Below are 14,254 nucleotides of genomic sequence, written 5' to 3' on the forward strand. Positions count from 1 at the left end.
TAGCTACTACTACTTATTGTTACCATTCTTGTATTCATTGTTGTTTCTGAACTGTGCACTGTTGAGTATTTGTATTTATTTATTAACACAAAGAGTTAAACAAAAGTTAAAAAAAAAAAAAATAATAATACATAACCATATTGTGTATAGGAGAAGTTTAGAATCCTAGAGGCTTATCGAGAACTTCCCCTGTTTTGTAAAATCAAACATACAAAAATATACATATTATTATTGAGTCTGAGCTCAAAACACAAACATGTCATTACCTGCAAGGCCCCTGTATTGTTTTTTTTTGTGTATTTGACAAATAAATAACTTGAACTTGTTTGTCGGAACCGTCTTTAAATGAAGGAAATCTTTTGTTTCAGGGTTTCCACCAAGTCCTCCTGCGTAACTCCCAGCTGGCGAGCTCCATCATGCAGACGCTCCTCTCACAAGTACGTGTTCTGTCATGCTGTCTAGTGTCTAACGCTCCTCACAAGTACGTGTTCTGTCAAGCTGTCTTAACGCTCCTCTCACAAGTACGTGTTCTGTCATGCTGCTGTCTTAACGCTCCTCTCACAAGTACGTGTTCTGTCATGCTGCTGTCTTAACGCTCCTCTCACAAGTACGTGTTCTGTCATGCTGTCTAACGCTCCTCACAAGTACGTGTTCTGTCATGCTGTCTAACGCTCCTCACAAGTACGTGTTCTGTCATGCTGTCTAACGCTCTTCTCACAAGTACGTGTTCTGTCATGCTGTCTAACGCTCCTCTCACAAGTACGTGTTCTGTCATGCTGTCTAACGCTCCTCTCACAAGTACGTGTTCTGTCATGCTGTCTAACGCTCCTCTCACAAGTACGTGTTCTGTCATGCTGTCTAACGCTCCTCTCACAAGTACGTGTTCTGTCATGCTGTCTAACGCTCCTCTCACAAGTACGTGTTCTGTCATGCTGTCTAACGCTCCTCTCACAAGTACGTGTTCTGTCATGCTGTCTAACGCTCCTCTCACAAGTACGTGTTCTGTCATGCTGTCTAACGCTCCTGTCACAAGTACGTGTTCTGTCATGCTGTCTAACGCTCCTGTCACAAGTACGTGTTCTGTCATGCTGTCTAACGCTCCTCTCACAAGTACGTGTTCTGTCATGCTGTCTAACGCTCCTGTCACAAGTACGTGTTCTGTCATGCTGTCTAACGCTCCTGTCACAAGTATGTGTTCTGTCATGCTGTCTAACGCTCCTCTCACAAGTACGTGTTCTGTCATGCTGTCTAACGCTCCTCTCACAAGTACGTGTTCTGTCATGCTGTCTAACGCTCCTCTCACAAGTACGTGTTCTGTCATGCTGTCTAACGCTCCTCTCACAAGTACGTGTTCTGTCATGCTGTCTAACGCTCCTGTCACAAGTACGTGTTCTGTCATGCTGTCTAACGCTCCTCTCACAAGTACGTGTTCTGTCATGCTGTCTAACGCTCCTCTCACAAGTATGTGTTCTGTCATGCTGTCTAACGCTCCTCTCACAAGTACGTGTTCTGTCATGCTGTCTAACGCTCCTCTCACAAGTACGTGTTCTGTCATGCTGTCTAACGCTCCTCTCACAAGTACGTGTTCTGTCATGCTGTCTTAACGCTCCTCTCACAAGTACGTGTTCTGTCATGCTGTCTAACGCTCCTCTCACAAGTACGTGTTCTGTCATGCTGTCTAACGCTCCTCTCACAAGTATGTGTTCTGTCATGCTGTCTAACGCTCCTGTCACAAGTACGTGTTCTGTCATGCTGTCTAACGCTCCTCTCACAAGTATGTGTTCTGTCATGCTGTCTAGTGTACCTTCTGGACATACTTCTCCTGCTGGGGGGGAAAGCTTGTTTATCGCCATGATGGAAAGCTGTTTCAAAATAGAGTGTCTGCTGGATGGAAAGCTGTTCTAGAATAGAGTGTCTGCTGGATGGAAAGCTGTTCTAGAATAGACGGGGTTCGCACAAGTTCCCTGAAGTGCTTAAAGTCAAGGCCTGGAATTTCTTGAAAACAGACAGTTTTTTTTAACAAGGTGCTTAAAAAGTCATTGAAATTCAAATCAGCCATTCGCATTGAATTGATCAAATTGTTCTGAATCAAGAAATAGTTTATTTTGTTCTGTTTTAATAAAATCTGACGAGTCTGTCTCGCACGCTCCAACAGCTTTTCCTCATTTCTTCTTCGCGTGTGATGCTCTAGCTGGCAAGCAGGCCAAGAAGATGCTTAAAAAAAAAAAGTGAATTGTATTCTTCGAGTAACATCATTGAAAATGAAACATAGTGCTTGGAAAAGTACTTAAAAGTCTGCTGGGTGGAAAGCTGTTTGTTTACGGTCTGCTGTTGTCTCCCTGACCCCTGACCTCTGACCCCCCAGCTGAGGAGGTACTACGAGCCTGAACAAGACATCCTGCCCCCAGTGAAGCTGGAGCCGTGCATCACCGCTCACGGAGACCAGGTGTTCCTCCAGGAGCCTCTGGTAGGGGGTGTGTCTGTGTGTGTGTGTGTGTCCGTGTGTGTGTGTCCGTCTGTGTGTGTGTGTACATTACAGTGAAATTCTTGGTTCTGTATGAGCCTCCTGAGATTGTGCTTCGTACAGTAAAAACGTAATAATAATAATAAATAAAATTCTATAGAACACTATACAAACTAAAGTACAAAATGCAAACTTAAAAAAAGAAAAATGCGGTGTGGATATAGTGCAAATCTTTTTGTAATACATACCGGTATATAAAATATGATATACCGGTATATGTGTCTGTGTGTGTGTTGGTGGGTTTGCACCATGTAACCAAGCAGCTGTCTACTGTTTTCATGTTAATTTCAAACCTTTATTTAAACTCGTGAGACACTGAGGTTATTACCCTCATTTACAGCAACGAAGAGCTCACAAAACGAAGACGCATCAGCGATTTCATACATATCGGCTCAATAAATAAGAATAAACAATAAAAGATCAGCTACAAGTCGACACACGGTGGTTGAAGATCATACTTTTAAACGCAGCGAGAGAAGGAAGAACCTTCAGAGTCAGTCGGAGAACGTTCCAGGTGTTGGAAGCATCAGAGGAAAAAGCAGTTTCTTTTAGTTCAGAGCAAACTGGAGGAACCCTAAGAACCAACCAGTCATTTGAACGTGTAGAATAGGTTCCAAGATGCCATTCCAGCAGTGATGTAAGAGGGACGTTTTCCTTTAAGGGCCAACACCAATGATAGTTACGCCTTTCAACCAGGTAAGTAGTAAATCAAATCAAATGTATTTGTAAGGCCCGACAACACACGTTAATGTCCCCATGGGCCGGACACGTCTTCTTTAAACAAGTCAAGAAGAAACATCACAATAAATCAAGAACAAAACAAAAACACCATAAAGTCCAAAGAATTTAAAATAAATAAATGCAACACTCCCAGACATACCCCACACGAAGGTAGGGAAAAACTCACTAAAACCTAGCAATATGAAAAAATGCACCACAGGCAATGTGGAGGAGAGAAACCTTAGAAGGGCCGTTCAAGGGGGGATCTCCCTTCTTAGATGTCGGTGATAATAGTGTTGCAATAAAACAGGCGGAACAGTTGGTAAGTATGGACTCATGTCATGTGTGTAGTGAAACACAGATAAGTGCATGCGATAGCAACTGAACATTTTGAAAGATTGAAAATAGAGCTGATAGCGGATCTATTTGAGGCATGGGGCGGCGCAGAGAGGGTCACATCCTCCTGGTCATCATCACGGGACGTCTGCTAACAATGTCCTCTGCCCCCTCAGGCCCACCTGGTGAGCTGTACTGTCCCCTGTCCTCTGACCCTTGACCTCTGCCCCCTCAGGCCCACCTGGTGAGATGTACTGTCCCCTGACCCTTGACCTCTGCCCCCTCAGGCCCACCTGGTGAGCTGTACCGTCCACTGCCTCCTGGGGCTTCAGCGCCTGCGCCAGTCAGCCCACCCCAATGCAGGCAGTGATGATGATGATGATGATGAGGAGGAGGATGAAGAGGAAGAGGGATTCCAGTCCGAGCTGCGGGCCATTCTGGAGAGCATGACGAGACGCATGATTAAGAGTGAGCTGGAGGACTTTGAACTGGTATGTAAATCTTTGGGGAGCGGGCACATATATATATAGTTTTTGTTTTGCATATATATATATTTGTTTTGATTTTGATTTGATTTTATTGATGGATTAAAAACACACAACAAGGATCCAAAGGATAACATGAGAAAGAGTAAAACCCTTATTTCCGTCATGGTCCCAAGGTTTAAGGTTTTAAATTAATACACTCATTTGAGTAGTGGAAAAGAGGTAGGATTAAATAAGTGTATACTTCTTCCTACTCCTTTTGAACATTATTACGTTATGTTTTGCTTTTGTTTATTATTATTATTATTATTATTATTATTATTATTATTATTATTATTATTATTATTATTATTATTATTATTTTTTCATTTAATTTCTTGATCAATGATTTGTTTTGATTTGATATTGTTTGTATTTATTTACATGTTCGAAATAAAGATTTCAAATCAAATAAAAAATTGGCGGTGGCGCACAGTTCGCCACTCGAAGCGACGGTTGCGATTGGAGGATCAAGAAAAGAGGGCGGGGTTTGAGCAGCTAAATGAACTGTCCTTCTGAAGAGCTGCTGCAGTATCAGCCTGTGACTTTGAGTAATAACCCTAATCAGCAGAGGTAACCGGGCATCAGCAACGTCCAACATCATGAACTGCCACCCAGATTTGTCAAAGGTTTGGTATTCGCATAACGCTACGGATGGGCATTGATATTTGAATATTAAAATAGTAGTTTTTTTATATATTTTTTTTATATAGTTTTTACCGGCACCTACACTGTGTAGTGTATTGAGAGGGGACCCTATTAACTGTTACACCACTGAACCGCATGCTGGATACAGCTCACTAGTAGCTTAACAGTCTGCTAAGAGCTGGGAGGACAGAAAAGAAAGATTAAGAAAGAGAGACTGGAGATTGGTTACATGATAGCAACGTTGTTTGCCATGTTGTTTCACTAAATTCACACATTTCAAGCATCAGTGATGTAACATTCAGAACGAATGCTTTTGTTCCCGGAAAATGCGGAAATACACTAACCTGGTCCGCTAGCGTTAGCCGTTAGCAATGACAGCAGCCGGGTAACTTGCTGGTTTGATTATCTCACCTTCGCTATTAAGTAAAAACAAGACATGCGTTAACGTGGAAGCTCAGACATTTCGAGCATCAACAATGTAACTTTCAGAATGAATGCTTTTGATCCTGGAAATAACGTTAGCCTGCTGCGACTTGTAAATATCTAGCTGTTAGCAATGACGGCAGCCAGCTAGCACGGCTACCGATCCCTGCCCCTGTGTTTCTAGTTGGTAATGTTAGCAGTCTGTTAACGACCTCACAGTCCGAGTCCTCTCCCGTCTGCCCACTAGGACAAGTCAGCGTGTTGTGACCTCACAGTCCTCTCCCGTCTGCCCACTAGGACAAGTCAGCGTGTTGTGACCTCACAGTCCTCTCCCGTCTGCCCACTAGGACAAGTCAGCGTGTTGTGACCTCACAGTCCTCTCCCGTCTGCCCACTAGGACAAGTCAGCGTGTTGTGACCTCACAGTCCTCTCCCGTCTGCCCACTAGGACAAGTCAGCGTGTTGTGACCTCACAGTCCTCTCCCGTCTGCCCACTAGGACAAGTCAGCATGTTGTGACCTCACAGTCCTCTCCCGTCTGCTCACTAGGACAAGTCAGCATGTTGTGACCTCACAGTCCTCTCCCGTCTGCCCACTAGGACAAGTCAGCGTGTTGTGACCTCACAGTCCTCTCCCGTCTGCCCACTAGGACAAGTCAGCATGTTGTGACCTCACAGTCCTCTCCCGTCTGCCCACTAGGACAAGTCAGCGTGTTGTGACCTCACAGTCCTCTCCCGTCTGCCCACTAGGACAAGTCAGCATGTTGTGACCTCACAGTCCTCTCCCGTCTGCCCACTAGGACAAGTCAGCATGTTGTGACCTCACAGTCCTCTCCCGTCTGCCCACTAGGACAAGTCAGCGTGTTGTGACCTCACAGTCCTCTCCCGTCTGCCCACTAGGACAAGTCAGCGTGTTGTGACCTCACAGTCCTCTCCCGTCTGCCCACTAGGACAAGTCAGCATGTTGTGACCTCACAGTCCTCTCCCGTCTGCCCACTAGGACAAGTCAGCATGTTGTGACCTCACAGTCCTCTCCCGTCTGCCCACTAGGACAAGTCAGCGTGTTGTGACCTCACAGTCCTCTCCCGTCTGCCCACTAGGACAAGTCGGCAGAGTTCTCTCTGGGGTCCAGCGTCGGCGTGAAGAACAGCATCTATGCCGTGCTGGTGATGGGAGTGTACGAGGTGCTTCTGGAGTACACCTTCATCAAGTCCAACTACAGGTACCCGCAGTCTTCATCAAGTCCAACTACAGGTACCCGCAGTCTTCATCAAGTCCAACTACAGGTAGCTGCAGTCTTCATCAAGTCCAACTACAGGTAGCTGCAGTCTTCAACTACAGGTAGCTGCAGTCTCACCAGGGAGTGGCTTGAAAGCGAGAGCCGCTGTAGTGGAACTTTCGAGAGGGGAATTTGAACGTCAGAAAAGTAAAAAAATATATTGACATGATAAAAATAAATCTATTGTGTATTTTCAAAAAGTTTATCTGTCACCTGAGGAAAACTGGATTTCTGGAACACTGTTTTAAGCTAGAATTCTACTTAGGAAAGGACTGTTTGTTTGCATGTGCAGGGCCTACTATTTCAAACCTTTATTTCAGCTTGTGAGACACTGAGGTTACCCTCATTTACAGCCACATCAAGCTCACAAAACAAAGACACCGTTTATCAGCAATTTCATACATATAGGCACAATAAATAAGAATAAACAATAAAAAATCTGCTAAGGCAGTTGCAAGTCGACACATGGTGGTCGGAGATCATACTTTTAAATGCAGCAAGAGAAGGAGGAACCTTCAGCTTCTTAGAGACAGAATCTACTATACAATGGAGTATCTTCTAGACTTGCTTTCAGTCAGACTGCCTCAGAAAATACTTAACCCTTTCACTGCCACACGACAAAGGGTTAACCCTTTCACAACCACACTACAGAAGGTTAACCTTTCACTACCACACTACAGAAGGTTAACCCTTTCACTACCACACTACAGATGGTTAACCCTTTCACAACCACACTACATATGGTTAACCCTTTCACAACCACACTACAGAAGGTTAACCATTTCACTACCACACTACAGATAATGTAATTTAAAGTAATGTATATATTCTTTTGTAGTTTTCCCCCCCGAGATTACACGGAGTGGTATCTTGTGGAGTTTGACCGGTGAGCTCTGCGTTGTGGTCTGGTTGCAGTAAAAGCCACTTCGAGGAGCTCCTGCAGCTGTTCACCCGGCACCACAAGCTGTCCGAGATCCTGAAGGAGAAGTCGGGGAAGGGCCGGCTCTCCTCCAAGCCCCCACGCAGCCTGCTCTCCATGGGCTTCGTGTCCACCCTGCTGACCACGCTCTTCAGGTGCCTTCCACCCTGCTCACCACACCTCCACCCTGCTCACCACACCTCCACCCTGCTGACCACACCTCCACCCTGCTGACCACACTTCCACCCTGCTGACCACACTTCCACCCTCCTCACCACACCTCCACCCTGCTGACCACACTTCCACCCTCCTCACCACACCTCCACCCTGCTGACCACACCTCCACCCTCCTCACCACACCTCCACCCTGCTGACCACACCTCCACCCTGCTCACCACACCTCCACCCTGCTGACCACACCTCCACCCTGCTGACCACACCTCCACCCTGCTCACCACACCTCCACCCTGCTGACCACACCTCCACCCTCCTCACCACACCTCCACCCTGCTCACCACACCTCCACCCTGCTCACCACACTTCCACCCTCCTCACCACACCTCCACCCTCCTCACCACACCTCCACCCTCCTCACCACACCTCCACCCTCCTCACCACACCTCCACCCTGCTGACCACACCTCCACCCTGCTCACCACACCTCCACCCTGCTGACCACACCTCCACCCTGCTCACCACACCTCCACCCTGCTCACCACACTTCCACCCTCCTCACCACACCTCCACCCTCCTCACCACACCTCCACCCTCCTCACCACACCTCCACCCTCCTCACCACACCTCCACCCTGCTCACCACACCTCCACCCTCCTCACCACACTTCCACCCTCCTCACCACACCTCCACCCTCCTCACCACACCTCCACCCTCCTCACCACACTTCCACCCTGCTCACCACACCTCCACCCTGCTCACCACACCTCCACCCTCCTCACCACACCTCCACCCTCCTCACCACACCTCCACCCTCCTCACCACACCTCCACCCTGCTCACCACACCTCCACCCTCCTCACCACACCTCCACCCTGCTGACCACACCTCCACCCTCCTCACCACACTTCCACCCTCCTCACCACACCTCCACCCTGCTCACCACACTTCCACCCTCCTCACCACACCTCCACCCTCCTCACCACACTTCCACCCTCCTCACCACACTTCCACCCTGCTGACCACACCTCCACCCTCCTCACCACACCTCCACCCTCCTCACCACACCTCCACCCTCCTCACCACACTTCCACCCTCCTCACCACACCTCCACCCTGCTGACCACACCTCCACCCTCCTCACCACACCTCCACCCTGCTGACCACACCTCCACCCTCCTCACCACACTTCCACCCTGCTGACCACACCTCCACCCTCCTCACCACACTTCCACCCTGCTGACCACACCTCCACCCTGCTCACCACACTTCCACCCTGCTCACCACACTTCCACCCTGCTCACCACACTTCCACCCTGCTGACCACACTTCCACCCTCCTCACCACACTTCCACCCTGCTCACCACACTTCCACCCTCCTCACCACACCTCCACCCTGCTCACCACACTTCCACCCTCCTCACCACACCTCCACCCTGCTCACCACACTTCCACCCTCCTCACCACACCTCCACCCTGCTGACCACACTTCCACCCTGCTCACCACACCTCCACCCTGCTCACCACACCTCCACCCTGCTCACCACACTTCCACCCTGCTCACCACACTTCCACCCTGCTCACCACTGTTAGATTAGGGTGGTCTTCAGCCTCATCAACCTGTCGATCTGGCCTTCCGTGAAGTCTGCATTGTGTTTGTTATCTGTTGATGGTTATCTTACTGGCTGATCCAACCTGGCTGACACAATATAGATGTCGCCTTGGCCAGTGTCTTATCTGCTTACAGGCCCGGTCTGTGGCTCTTACAGCCTGAGGTGAACAAACACACACAGAGGAGATGTCTGTCTATCTCTAGATATTTACATTATATACACATATGAAAAACAAGTGCTATCTTTCACCACGTTCTTCAGGTACCTTCCACCCTCCTCACCAGGCTCTTCAGGTACCTTCACATGGTCCTTTATTCATCCTCTGGGGAAATGCAAGTGTCATAGCAGCATGGGGGGGGTACAGCTACAGGCAGGGTAATGGACAGGGGCGAGGGGCGACCATGGCTTAGGCGGTAGAGCGGTCGTCTGGTGATCGGAAGGTTCCCGATTAGATTCCAATCGGAAGAGAAAACTCCACACTGCAAAATAATAATAAAAAAATAAAATGGGGTGGCTGAGTGGCGCAGTGGGCAAGGCGCTCGCCACTAACGCAGGAGATACTGGTATCGAGCCCAGCTCTCGGCGTCATACTAACACAATTGGCAGTGTTAGAGGGTGGGAAAGCTGGTGGGTGGGGATTGGACGTTGTGGACAGCGACTCCTACAGGTCGGTTGGGTGACGCCTGCACTGCAGAGACAGGAAGTATCGGGGCTAGTGTGAGCCTCCCACGCGTTACTCCTCGCCACTGAGAGTTCGAGCTGTTGCAGGTGAAAAGATGCGACAGGCTGCCTCCTCGTGTACCGGAGGGGACACGTGATGCAAGGCTTCTATCCTCACTACAGCCGACCAGTGGGAGGCATAGTCTAGCAACGTTCAAGACAAGGGAGGGAAGAATTGGAATCACGAAATTGGGATGGGAGAAAAATAAGGAGAAAAAGTGGATAAAAAAAAAAAATAAAAAAAAAGATGTGCTTGAAACAAGTAAAATAATCTGCAAGATTTCTTGAAATAAGTACAAATATCTAGGGTTCTCTCTCCTGGTTGGTAAAGTGAGGACAGGATACCAGAACATGTATTTTGTGCAGACTCAGAGTGGAGGGACTGGGAGACCCATGTTACTGACCAGACACTATATCAGTGATGGCTGTTTACTGCAGAGCAGGAGGGACTGGGAGACCCATGTAACTGACCAGACACTCTGTATCAGTGATGGCTGTTTACTGCAGAGCAAGAGGGACTGGGAGACCCATGTTACTGACCAGAGCAGACACTCTATATCAGTGATGACTGTTTACTGCAGAGTGGAGGGACTGAGAGACCCATGTTACTGACCAGACACTCTATATCAGTGATGACTGTTTACTGCAGAGTGGAGGGACTGAGAGACCCATGTTACTGACCAGACACTATCAGTGATGGCTGTCTGAATGTAGAGCTACTTAACCTCTTCCGCCCATGAGGTCCGGGGCCGGACCGCAAATTACATCACGTCATAAACTCTCCAGACGGTCTGACGTAATTATCGTTTTTTTTTTCAAACTTATTCAAGAATAAACATCATAACCATGTCAGAAGAGCAGTTATAATGTATATTTTCATCAATACGTTTGTTTACCAATAGGTTAAAGTGTTATTAGTGAGGTTTTAGTTTTTTTTAAATGTGTTGTTGTCATCTGGGAAATTGGCCATTTTGAATTACCGGCCATCAGTGAATGTAGTCATTTTGAGTCATTTTGAATCATTTTGAGAAGAGGACATCCAGAGCTTTCAATGAGTGTTGGAATTTTTCAAAACTACACTTCCCAAATGCTTCTATCTTTCTGCAAGCAAATTACTTCCTGATTATAATTTTTTCTTTTTCTTATTACTCAGGATTATATACCAAAAACGTAACGTTATTGTTATTGGCATATATTGGAGCGCAATTAGTTTGTCTCCCCTATTTTGAGCATTTAGCTACCATCCGATTTGAATCGGTTTCAAAATGGCAGAGCTCTTTCAAGAATAAAAAAACCTACTGTACATACAGTAGATTTCATTATCTGTTCTTTATGCACGCCTGGTGATACTAAATCCAAATTGAACTCGGCCATTTGAAAGAGAAGATTTGGCCCAATCCATAAATGTGCAAATTGGCTATAATAAAGTCATTTATAGGCCTGCTATTCTATATTCTATAATAATATTCCAAATTGCATGGGTCCGGATGGGAGAATTCAGTACTGTATCTACAAAACCTTCTGTTTAATCATCTTCCCTTTATTTATTTCCTTAGATCTTTTGTACACGTGATCTCAAGAAGGTACTGAACGAGCTCAGTGGCAGTTCTTCATGTCTGGTCATTTTTAGCATGGTGTTATTCACTGTCAAAGATGCAAAGAAAAATCATAATTCATATTCTCCTTTTTGTTTCATCACAATTTAAGCAAGCGTAGTAATAGACACAATATATATATATATTTTTTAGAAGAATAGAATAGAATAGAAATACTTTTATTATCCCATGGGAAATTTGACACTGCAAATCGCTCAACATTTAATCATTTAGACAGAACAGGTCACGAATTAGAATAATAAAACTAATCAAATCAAGTTGCCTAGGATAAGAGTAGAGTAAAATAGAATAAAAATGGAATAAAATATACAGTAAAAATATACTGAGGTCTACAGTAGGTGTAGTATTGCACAGTGCTGTTTCGAACTAAGTCCAGGAAGATGGTAAGATGGTAACTGCCACTCTGTGCTCAGTGATGCAGTGAGGCACAGTGATGCATTGTATAGTCTGATGGCTGTTGGAATGAAGGACTTCCTGTGCCGTTCAGTGCTGCATTTGGGTAGTGTGAGCCTAGCGCTGAACATGCTCCTCCTGTCAGCCAAGTCTGTGTATAGTGGGTGGGAGGGGTTTTCCCTGATGGCCTGGAGCTTAGCAAGGCTCCTCCTCTCCGCAACCCTCGCTAGGGAGTCCAGCTCCACCCCAACCACGCTACTGGCCTTCCTGACCAGCTTATCCAGCCTGGTTGTGTCCCCTGCTCTCAGTCCGCTGCCCCAGCAGGTCACAGCGTACAAGAAGGCGCCCGCCACCACCGACTCATAGAACATCCTCAACATCCTTGTACAGACATTGAAGGATCTCAGCCTTCTGAGGAAGTAGAGTCGGCTCTGGCCCTTCTTGTACAGTGCCTCTGCGTGTTTTGACCCGTTCAGTTTGTTGTCGATGTGCACACCGAGATATTTGTACACCTCAACCATGTCCACATCAACTCCCCTGATGGAAACGGGGGTCACAGGTGCACTCCTCCTCCCCAGCTCTACAACCAGTTCCTTGGTCTTCGCCACATTTAGCTGCAGGTGGTTTTTATCGCACCATGTGACGAAGTCCACTACCAGTTCCCGGTATTCCCTCTCGTCACCGTCCTTTATACATCCCACTATCGCAGAGTCATCAGAAAACTTCTGAAGGTGGCAGGTTTATCTACTTTTTCTCCCCATTTTTCTATTTTTCTCCCATCCCAATTTCGTATTATCCAATTCTTCCCTCCCCTGTCTCGAACGTTGCTAGACCATGCCTCCCACTGGTCGGCTGCAATGTGGACGAAGCCTTGCATCACGTGTCCCCTCCGGTACACGAGGAGGCAGCCGTCGCATCTTTTCACCTGTACAGCGCGATCTCTCAGTGGCGAGGAGTAACGCGTGGGAGGCTCACGCTGCCCCGATACTTCCTGATTCTGCTGTACAGGCGCACCAACCGACCTGTAGGAGTCGCTGTCCACAACGTCCGATCCCCACCCACCGGCTTTCCCACCCGACCAGCCAAGCCGGAAGCAATGCCGAGAGCTGGGCTCGAACCCAGCATATCCTGCGTTAGTGGCGAGCGCCTTTCCCACTGCGCCACTTAGCCGCCCTAGACACAATATTTCTGACACTGGGAATACATTCACTGAGGTCCATAGAGGTCCCTAGATACAAAGAACATGCAAATGGACCTTGTAGAAGTGGAGCAATATTCCATTTACTTAGGTATGTATTTTAGGCAGATTTTCAGAAAATAGGGCTCCGGGCTTAAGAGGTTAACACTTATTTGAACAAAAGAAACACCACATCACCTTTTAACCTGTGTCTTGTTCCAGAGACTCCAGTCGCAGCAGATAGGAGGCCCTGTATGTGCTGCCCTCCAGTGGAGAGTTCCTTTAACGCACCCTGTGTCTTGTTGCAGAGACTCCAGCCGCAGCAGAGAGGAGGCCCTGTATGTGCTGCCCTCCAGTGGAGAGTTCCTTTAACGCACCCTGTGTCTTGTTCCAGAGACTCTAGTCGCAGCAGAGAGGAGGCCCTGTCGGTGCTGCGCTCTAGTGGAGAGTTCCTGCGCTACGCCGTCAGCGTGTCGCTGCAGAAGATCCAGCAGCTGGAGGAGACAGGGCTCACGGACGGCCCAGACGGACAGAGCGGAGACAAGACCTTCCTCTTCCTCTGCGACATGACCAGGTCAGAGGTCACACCTTCCTCTTCCTAATGAGATATGACCAGGTCAGAGATCACAAGACCTGGGCGCCAGGGTGGCGCACCACGTAATGCACTGCAGTGCAACACGGCCGTCCCGAGTTCGACTCCCGGACCCGGCGACCTTTGCCGAATGTCTCCTCCCCATATCTCTCCTCCCATCCTTCCTCTCTGCTGGGTCTGTCCAATAAAGCAATAAAATGCCAAAAAAAAGAATAAACCTCTTGAATCTATTACTATTCCACTTTACCGCTCAATGACATTTAACACTGTAACAAACCATCAAACACACCCACACGTACACACTCACTTTAAATGGACAACTCACTGTAGCACCCACTTTACCCACTTTAGACACTAACACGCTTTATATTTATTGGCAACTCATACCCAATTGCACATAGCCAAGCCTTGCACCTTACCTTACCACCACATGGTGGCACCACAAGCTACCTCATCCCATTTATATTGTAATGCAACTACTCTGCATTGTATATTGTACATATGTATATTGAAAATTTTTGTCTTGTTTACACTTGTTTAAGTACTTTACTTTCTTTTTTATACTTATCTATTTTTACCTAGCACACTCAGGAGCAAAAGAG

General features: G+C 47.3%; 1 protein-coding gene across 1 annotated transcript in view; it reads left to right on the forward strand.

Annotated features, from left to right (window-relative positions):
• fanci (FA complementation group I) overlaps positions 1 to 14,254 on the forward strand; it is a 122,967-nt gene that overhangs the window by 57,171 nt on the left and 51,542 nt on the right. Inside the window, exons 19-24 of the mRNA XM_084330243.1 lie at positions 369 to 437; positions 2,366 to 2,467; positions 3,868 to 4,071; positions 6,273 to 6,394; positions 7,367 to 7,525; positions 13,455 to 13,634. Of these exons, the coding sequence (XP_084186369.1) occupies positions 369 to 437; positions 2,366 to 2,467; positions 3,868 to 4,071; positions 6,273 to 6,394; positions 7,367 to 7,525; positions 13,455 to 13,634 (836 nt within the window). The remainder of the gene's footprint in view (positions 1 to 368; positions 438 to 2,365; positions 2,468 to 3,867; positions 4,072 to 6,272; positions 6,395 to 7,366; positions 7,526 to 13,454; positions 13,635 to 14,254) is intronic.

Source organism: Notolepis coatsorum (assembly GCF_963971535.1).
Source record: "Notolepis coatsorum genome assembly, chromosome: 15".
In the NCBI taxonomy this organism is placed as follows: Eukaryota; Metazoa; Chordata; class Actinopteri; order Aulopiformes; family Paralepididae; genus Notolepis; species Notolepis coatsorum.